This window comes from Amblyomma mixtum, chromosome 9 (assembly GCF_055824585.1).
Source record: "Amblyomma mixtum isolate Tamu chromosome 9, ASM5582458v1, whole genome shotgun sequence".
Lineage (NCBI taxonomy): Eukaryota > Metazoa > Arthropoda > Arachnida > Ixodida > Ixodidae > Amblyomma > Amblyomma mixtum.
This window is the reverse complement of record NC_143020.1, coordinates 122,487,167-122,496,386: the sequence shown is the minus strand read 5'-3', so window position 1 is coordinate 122,496,386 and position 9,220 is coordinate 122,487,167. Positions and strand designations below refer to the sequence as shown.

The window sequence follows — 9,220 nt, the reverse complement described above, 5'->3', positions numbered from 1 at the left end:
TAATTTACTCGCTTCTTTGTTGTGATTTCCAGCTCTTGGGACAGGCTGTTATAGAGTAGTAATGGATTAAATTGACAAAGCAATGATTATACCCAAGTTTTCTAACGTCACTTGAGACCTGAACTAGACTTTGATGTCATAGCCATCAGTCGTGTGCTGAAACCTGGGCCAACACAACATCAGAAGAATGAATTTTTTGGATGGAGCCGAATTTCACGTTGCGATCCATGTGCACCGTATTGACACGATTACAATGAGAGTTTTTTTCCTTAGTTCATTGGTTTTCGAACGCCACTATTTTTTTTTCCTGCTCCTCAAGATAGCTACAACAAGCTTCACCACCTGGTTCCAGAAATGCTAGGAGAAGCTAACTTTTCGGTGTCAATGAGGCTGCACGGAGCATGCGAGCAAAGGAGGGCCGTTAGGAAAGAGAACGCACTGAGGAAAGTGAGCACAGTAGGGAAAGGAAAGAAGGGAAAACGGGCACAGTACTGGGCAGCTTGAAAAACAGAAGCAGCGGTTGCATGGCAACGAATGCAGCCGTATTTGCTTGGGGGAGTGCGTGCATTAACACGTCGGATGCTTTACTGCGTATGATGTCACGAGCATTTCTGAAGTGTTGTCTCTGAAGTGATATCGACGTTCCATTGCTTCTGTATTTCTGTACGGCAGCTGCATTTTTTTCGATCTCTCTATATTTTTTCATTTTCGAGAGATGGCAAACTCCCCCTACCGTGTACATATGTATGCAGTACCAGTACCAATGTCTTGTGGACCGTTCCAAAGAATACTCACAACCAAAAATTTTGTGTTCATACTGTTTCTAGCCTGTCGGCAGTCAGGGGAGCTCATGCAGCTTGGTTTCTACTCCTGCATGCATTGCTTAGTCAGTACGAATTTTCTGATTTTTGAGGTTTTCTAAATGAAGATATTCGACAATTGATTACATGAATGCTAGATATACAAACTGTTGCTGCATGATCACATTATGCAAGCATGCAGTGACAGTGTCCTCATGACATGATTTGCTGATGTGGCACGCTAACTAGGCTGCAGTGTTGTCCTTGCAATGCGTGGCAGTACTTACACGTTGTATGTTAATGAGGCTTTTGGATCTTTGTCGTTGGGCTGTTCAAGTAGAGAAATGTAGCTTCGCAGGCCCCATCTTGCAACTGGAGGACTTGCAAGACCAAGCACTGCTTTGAGCAGACCTGCACACAGAGGCCATCTTACAGTGATGGCTGTACGAGAGGTTTTTTTGGGTAAATGGCATTGTAGAATCTGCAAGCTAACTCTTGAGCTGTCTCTTAAGTATGCATAGTCTATTGCATATTATTTGTTCTGACCATATGCATGTGAAAAGCACGAATTGATGCTGCATACATGCTATGCTTTGTAGTAGTAGCGGTTGTATAATTTCCTTCTGCCTTTCTCGGGGTATGTACCGGAACAGCAGCTGGTACAAATTTGTGTGAGCAGTTCAAGAAAAGTTCTAATAAGGAATTTGGCGTCAAAAAGCATTCATAAATCTGGGCAAAAACAGTATCCTGACAAGTGGCTTAGGTCAGCAGTGAGATTGTATGGAGCCGTGCCTTCTAGACCTCATAATGTCCCACCTATCACCTGCAATATAGCCAGCAAAATCTGCAAATTTCAGTTTTGGTTGCAGAATTGCTAACGTAATTGCAGAAATGGCTTTTTACAACATATCTAAAGAGAAAGTTGAAGGGTTAGCTGCCAAGGGTGTAGGAGGCCTGCTGAATGATAATTTTAAGCAAAAGCTAACTTGAGCGACAAACCAGCCTGAAGTTTCTATAGAATGTAATTCTGCATTGGCAGGTGATGGAGCATTTTGAAATTTCCCCCTGATCTACTGCATGCATCTGCGTATTTGTTTGCAGTTTTATATGCTCTAATATTCTTTTGCTTAATAAGCATGAGGTTTTTTTCATTTCTACTACGAAGGGACCATTAGTGATGAAATCTTGGGAAGTGATAACTTTAATCCAATGTTTTCAGCGCCTGGGCAGTGTCCAGAGACAGTGCAGTCACTTTAGCAGATTCTTACCCAGGGAGAGAAGAACTTCGAGGATGACGACTGTGATGGACAAGCCGCAGGACACGGGATCTGCAGTGTCCTCTATAGCCGGGGCGCTAAACAGGGGTTCAGGTATTACATAGTAGTGGGATGAGGTCGTCGTCGACGATGCTCTTTGCTGTACGGCAGCCGCTGCGGGCTTGGTTTGGGAGTTGTCGTTTCGCTTATCCCGGTTCTCCGCACCGTCCACCTTGCATGCCACCTGCTCACCCAGGCACTGCGAACCACGATAGGTAGGGCATCGATATCTGCATGTCATGCGTTCACGCTGCACCAGTGGGTATATATTGTAGAGACCGATGCATTTCATGCGTTTTACTAGGAAGGCCACGACTAAGACTCATGGAAAAAATGGTGGTGAAAATGCCTTTACTGTTGTCAGATGGGAAGTGGATGTAATGCACAGGCAAACAGTGTCCTAGAGCATGGTAACCCTCATAGACATGCACACACACATGCACACCAGCTTCTGGGCACCAGCCACATTGGCTGGCTTTGGCGTTTGATTGCACACAGACAGACCTTCGCCGAAAGGGGCGGACCTTGAACTGCTATCTCGGGCGAGGTTCACGTAGGATAGCTGTGAAGCAGTGGGCTTGAAGCGTCAGTGCCAAGCAGCCGTCGCCTCCTTGCGAGATTTGTGACCAATGGTGGCTCTCGCCGAATGTTTACTAAGCCATGGCTTAGTTTAGCGGATAATTTTCTGTTTCGGATAAGTTTGGCTTCACGTTCTTCTCCAAGTTTGAGTTCATGTTCTTCTCCAGGTTAGGGGTTCATTTTCTCCATCAGCTTTGAACAATATTTGGCAGAGTTTGCTGTGAATCAGAGTCGTAAGCACCTCATGCTTAAAAATTCAGATGCGCGAGGAAAGAAATGTTGTAATAGCCTCATTCGCACTCGTGTAAAGTGCATTTTTTTCCCGTTCGCACCTACGTGATCATTCAGATGTGCAACTTGAGTGCATAGAGGCGGCAGCCACTGTGCTTCAGATTGCCATTCGGTTTCGCGCACAGTGAGAGCCAGAATTTGCTGCTCTGCAGTGTGACAAGGATCGCATTTTCGAAAATCTAAAAAAGTGACACAGCTGTCATTAACGGCAAGCTAAAAAGTCTGATTCCGACGAGACGTCTACCCGTAATAAAGAACTACTGTTAGGTCTAGCACAAATCAGTGAACAAGGGTCAGGCGAGGGGGAGAATTTCAGTCCGCTAGTCCGCGAAGCTGCACCTTCGTTAAATTTGTTTTATGTCTAAAGAATTCAGTCTTCCCGCCTTCTTTTTACTGCGAGATATGCTAACTAGCCGGATAGCACATCTTGACTTTTGTCTAATGTCTTCCTCCGCATACAGCATTATATGTCAAAGAAAGTGGCCTTTTAACTAAAAAAGAGTTTCGAATATTAGTAGAACTCTTCGCTGAATGCAGTATCCGGGCACTGGGGATCCCACGGATGAGCCCATTGATGGCACACGTAGTCAGGGCTTACAAGCTCATTTTCCACGAATACTACACTCAGCAACAACTGGCCTTATCTGATTTACCATCGCCACACCCAACCTTATCAATCCGCAAAGCTCGCATTCTTTGCCGAATGCAATTTAATCTGCTTCATACACTACCTTAACTTTATTTGTACCGGCACACTTCCACACCTCAGTGCCCAAACTGTCCACACACATATGCAGACATAGAACACGGCCTTTCACAGTGCCACGCAGCCTTCCAGTTCCCCGTCTTACATTTCTCCCCACCCCCACTATGGCCCCTCTGGCTCGCCTCCCTGGATCTAAAACTGCAACGCGCCCTTGTCACCTTGGCCCAGGACCTGTTAAACGCCTGACATGAAGGCTGTTTTAATAAACGTATCACACCATCACCACCATTACCACCTATCAAGAGGTCATTTCTGCGGATGCTATACCTCTGCAAATCATGCGGCGCAGATTCAGGTGGCTTCAAAGCTCGCGTATGCTTACAGTTCTGACAAGTATGAAGCGCGATTTCTGTCGGAGACAGCAGCTCAATTATTCCTGTCATACGTAAGTGAAGTTCGTAGCGGGGCGTACCGTGCACTGGCAGTGGAGGTAGCAGAGGCAGCGTCCCTTCGGACGGATGAGGACACTCCTTGACGTGATGACACGATGGCCGTCACCTTCGAGGGCCACTGCAGGCATATTTATAGAAAATATTCAGCAAGTCGATTCTTTGCAGACGTTACAACATGCAGTACTGCTCTGCCGTGAATTTGGCCCACACCTTTTTATCTCTGAAGCAGTCTGTACGAACGAGCAGCCGCTCATTGCCATTGTTCGATCCACATGAGTAATACCCCATAACTGCTCTGTGTACTTGTAATCCCCATTTTCAGACTGACTAACGTGTTATTGCATTTAGGATGCAAAAGATTGGTTTTGTTTTACGGGGCTGAGCGTCCCAAAGTGGCTCAGGCTATGAGGGATGCCGCAGTGGAGAGCTCCGGACAATTGCGACCACCTGGGGTTCTTTAACATGCACTGACATCACACAGTACACGGGCCTCTAGCATTTTGCCTCCATCAAAGTGCGCCCACCGAGACTGGGATCGAACCTGTGCCTTCCGGGCTAGCAGCCAAGCACCGTAACCACTGAGCCACCGTGGCATCTTTTTTTTTTCCCAAAACAGTTTTATTTACATGCGTATGTACAAGGGTGCAACTTAGCTATAGCGGGGAATACAGAGTGAAAACACTGTTGACATTGCCTGGTAAAACCAGGCAAATGTAGAAGCATAAAAAAAGGATTCTGAAGAAGTATAGGACCAGAAGATGCGTTACAGGTATAGCAAAAGGCACATCACGTTGGCCTGAGATTGGTGTATCGAAAGGTAAAAAGAGGCTGGATGCAAATATTTAATTTTGTGGTGGTATCGATCTCTTCTTGCTTTAAGGAGGTTTCTCTGCTCAACTCCGGATGCAGATCAAAAGAACCGAAATGAGTTTTGGCAATAGTTGGCAGTATGTTAAACAAAATGGCAAAGTAGGCACTCCATCTCTCGCACATGATGGCCACTTGATCGATGACACTCTTGAAATGGCAAACTGCTTTAAAGATTTCTTCAGTATTTCTTCCCAGCACACACAGCGACATTCATTATAATTCATTGCAGTAGCACGGTGGTTTCGACCAGTTGGTTGCTATCCGTAGTGCAGAAAATATTCACAGCACAAATAAAATGCACACAGAAGACCAGGAACAAACAAGGCAGGACCGCGCTCCACTTCCACCTAATTTTAAATGAAAAATTCGACGTTTAGGTACACACAGTTGTTGTGACTTAAAATCAAATCACATTCCTCCAAAAGAGTAATTTCATTCTTAAGCAATGATAGTGAAGGCATGCTGATGCAGTCGTCACCAGCTTTCTTGGTAAAAGTCTTTTGTGGTCTTCTCCACAATGGACAGTGTTCAAACTATCAATCAAGTCATAGAGAAATGCGCAGAATACAACCAACGCCTGTGTATAGCCTTCATTGATTACGAGAAAGCATTTGACTCAGAGGAAACCGCAGCACTCATGCAGGCGTTGAGGAATCGGGGTGTAGAAGAGCCTTATGTGAAAATAGTGGAAGATATCTATAACAACTCCACAGCTACCATAGTTCTCCATAAAGCTAGCAATAAAATTTCAATAAGGAAAGGTATCAGGCAGGGAGGCATGATCTCGCCACTGCTGTTCTCCGCTTGTTTACGTTAGGTATTCTGAGGCCTGAATTGGGAACAGTTGGGGATCAGAGTTAATGGAGAATACTTAAGTAATCTGTGATTCGCTTACCTTGCTAAGTCGCTCAGGACATGAACTGCAAAGTGTGATCAATGAGTCAGGCAGGCAAAGTGGAACGATGGGATTAAAAATTAACATACAGAAAACCAAAGTAATGTTGAACAGTCTCGCAAGGGAACAGCAGTTCACAATTGGTAGCGAGGTACTGGAAGTTGTAAGGGAATACGTCTACTTAGGGCAGGTGGTGACCGCTGATCATGAGAGGGAAATAACTAGAAGAATAAGAATGGGGTGGAATGCATATGGCAGGTTCTCTCAGATCATGAATGGCAGTTTGTCAATATCCCTCAAGAGAAAAGCATACAACAGTTGTGTCTTACCGGGGCCTATAAGGCAGAAACGTGGAGGCTGACGAAAAGGGTTCGGCTTATGTTAAGGGCAACGCAGTGAGCTATGGAAAGAAAAATGATAGGTGTAACGTTAAGAGATCGGAAGAGGGCGGAGTGGTTGAGGGAACAAACTCGGGTTAATGGTATCCCAGTCGAAATCAAGAGGAAGAAATGGGCTTTGGCAGGGCATGTAATGCGTAGGCAGGACAACCACAGGTCCTTAAGGGTAACGGAGTAGATTCCAAGAGAAGGCAAGTGCAGCAGGGAGCGGCAGAAAGTTAGGTGGGCGGATAAAATTAAGAAGTTTGCGGGGATACAGTGGCCACAGCTGGCAAAAGACAGCGTTAATTGGAGAGACGTGGGAGTTTTACCTCGCATTTTAATGCGAGTTAAGACCTCGAAGTTTTGCTGCAATAGCATTCAGGCTTTCGTGTTGCAGTGCCTGCTTTCTCCACAATAAAATTCTGTCATTGGTTTAGAGAGATCACGTGGCTCTGACATCATCACAACCTGTCCACTTTGGCAGGTGGACCCCAAAAATTTCGAAGTTGGCCCACCCCCAAAAATTCAAAAGGATCCGGAAAATTTTGAAATTAGGCCCAGGGCATAAAATGGATTATGGTGTATTAGAAGGCAGATTAAGTTGGATTTGTATAATGCCACATGATAACGGCGCTGCAACATTTGAAGGTGATGACTCATGCATGCCATATAAGGGCAATGTAACAGGTCCCAACCGGAGTTTTGGCAGGAAAATAGCAAGAACATTATACACTCGTATTGTAGACACCATATATAGCATGTAACCTAAAAGCTATCGTATTTTCTGTGGCTAAGAAAGCCCCCAAGTTCTTTGTTCCTTGCTCTATATTCGCGAGGCGCACTCTGGTGGAAGTGGCAGGGCTGGCCCCCGCTCTGAGCGCCGGTCCCGTACCGGTGCACCAGACGTCGGCCGTGGGCATGGTGCCGTTGAGGCGCAGTGTGAGCAGCATGAGCCGCTTCTCTCCCGGCGAGAGCGGAACCTGGTCCGTGCTGGCCGACCCGAAGCCGAAGCTGCAGCCCCGTATCGAGGCCCTTACGAGAGCGGGCCTGTGGCCCTTGTTGGTCGCGTACAGCCGGATCAGCACCGGATTGGTCACAGCGGTGGTGGTCACCTCGGACAGGGACTGCCTTGCGCTGCATCGTGAGGAGCGTCGGAGATTGCTTACTGGTTATGGCACTTGGCTGCTGACCCGAAAGACGCGGGTTCGATCCCGGCTGCAGTTGAATTTTGATGAAGGCAAAATGCTGTTGAGGCCGTGTACTGTGCGATGTCAGGGCACGTTAAAGAACCCCAGGTGGTCATCCGGAGCCCTTCACTGCGGCGTCCCTCATAGCCTAAGTCGTTTTGTGACGTTCATTAACCAAACCGAACTGGAATTGCGAAAATGTAGTTACCCATACCTCTGTGGCCCAACAAACTTTGGTTACATCGCGCCAAAGTACACGAGCTTTCGAGAAGCTTGCAGGCAAAGCAACCCCTCCATTGCACCCAACTCGTCGAAATAGCCATAATTTGTTGGGCCACAGCGCGGAGGATAACTGTTTTCGGAATTCTAAAAACTTATATGGATATCACTTACGGTAGGCTGTACGCCTCTCAATAAATAAGGACTCTAACCGAAATAGCTAAATTGTTAACTATTCATTACTAGTTAACCAGCCTGCTAGTTAGCACGTCTTACCTGTATTCGGTTGCGCTACACCACTGTAAATGCTATGCCGAAAAAAAGCTTTCTTCAAACTCAAGTCTATTTTGAAAAATTACAGAACATCCTAAAGGGCAATTGCACCACTTCGAGAATTCAGGGATATTCAAGGTTTCAAATCTATATCGGCTGTAGGTAATGCGTGCGAAGTGTTTTTGCACTAGAATTCAAAATAGTGACGTCTATTGATTTTTGCGCTTCTCCTCAAAGCACCGGAGGAGTGCAGAGAAGTTCATTGTGACGTCACGGAAGGTATGATTTCATATTACCGCTGCCGTCAGCCACACCCTGCCGTACCTCGTTGGATACTGCCAAACAACGCTCGGCGGGCTTTTACTTCAGTGGTGTTTTTTTTTCTCCAAAGCAGGTGTTTATGCGTTGAAAATGTACCGATGCCTTCGATGACGTCATCGTGCGGCCCCCCCCCACTTGGCGTTGCGCGCTGCGGAGAAGCTTGACGGCTGTCGCGATTTTAATCGGCGATTACGTCACCATTTCAAATGCTAGCCCAAAAGGACTTCGCACGCTTTACCTGCTAGTTTCACACATTCGACCCTTTTGAGCTCGTCGATTTCTAAAACCGATGCAGTTGCCCTTTAACCCATTAGGGACCAAGAAAAATCTAACAGAGAAATTTTCTTCATTTTTAGCACGTAATACTCTCATATAAAGAAAACGAGATTGCTGAAATTTCGTCGCGATTGCTTTATTCCGTCCAGAGGTTACACAGGTGTACTTTTTATAGTACACTGGGTCTTCCCCATAGCACATGTGGCTACTTCACTGCATTCCTATTGGTGGCCTGAATTTTGTTATTATGTCTGCGATTTTTACGCAGGGTGATATAACAGTTCTTGCAGGCCCTCATGAATATTTTCTGGCTATACTGGCACCGCAGTTATCCTACTTTGCACGGAAAGCTTTCTCCTTTTCAAAGAAGCATCAGACACGATTGAGCCAGAGTGTCTGCGAACCGCTGGTTACTGCATGTCAAGGTGTAGATAATAATGAGTAACGTTCTCACCAAAGCAAAAATAGTCAGCAGGCTCGTCTCTAGATATTTGGGAGATTGTTCAGGCTTTCACAACTGCAAAGTTGAGCTTTGGTGTCAACAACCACTATCACTTTTTGTCCCTGATGCCTATATACTGGCAGTAGATGGCTTGATGCGAAAGGTCAACACCTGCCATACCACTGTTGTAAAAAGAAAGGAGTTTTCGCTTAA

General features: G+C 46.0%; 1 protein-coding gene across 1 annotated transcript in view; it reads right to left on the bottom strand.

The window, feature by feature from the left end:
- LOC149331049 (hapless 2) overlaps positions 1–9,220 on the bottom strand; it is a 45,073-nt gene that overhangs the window by 609 nt on the left and 35,244 nt on the right. The window contains 4 exon segments of the mRNA XM_089559546.1: positions 1,088–1,211; positions 2,069–2,315; positions 4,165–4,262; positions 7,182–7,423. Coding sequence (XP_089415672.1) covers positions 1,088–1,211; positions 2,069–2,315; positions 4,165–4,262; positions 7,182–7,423 — 711 coding nt within the window.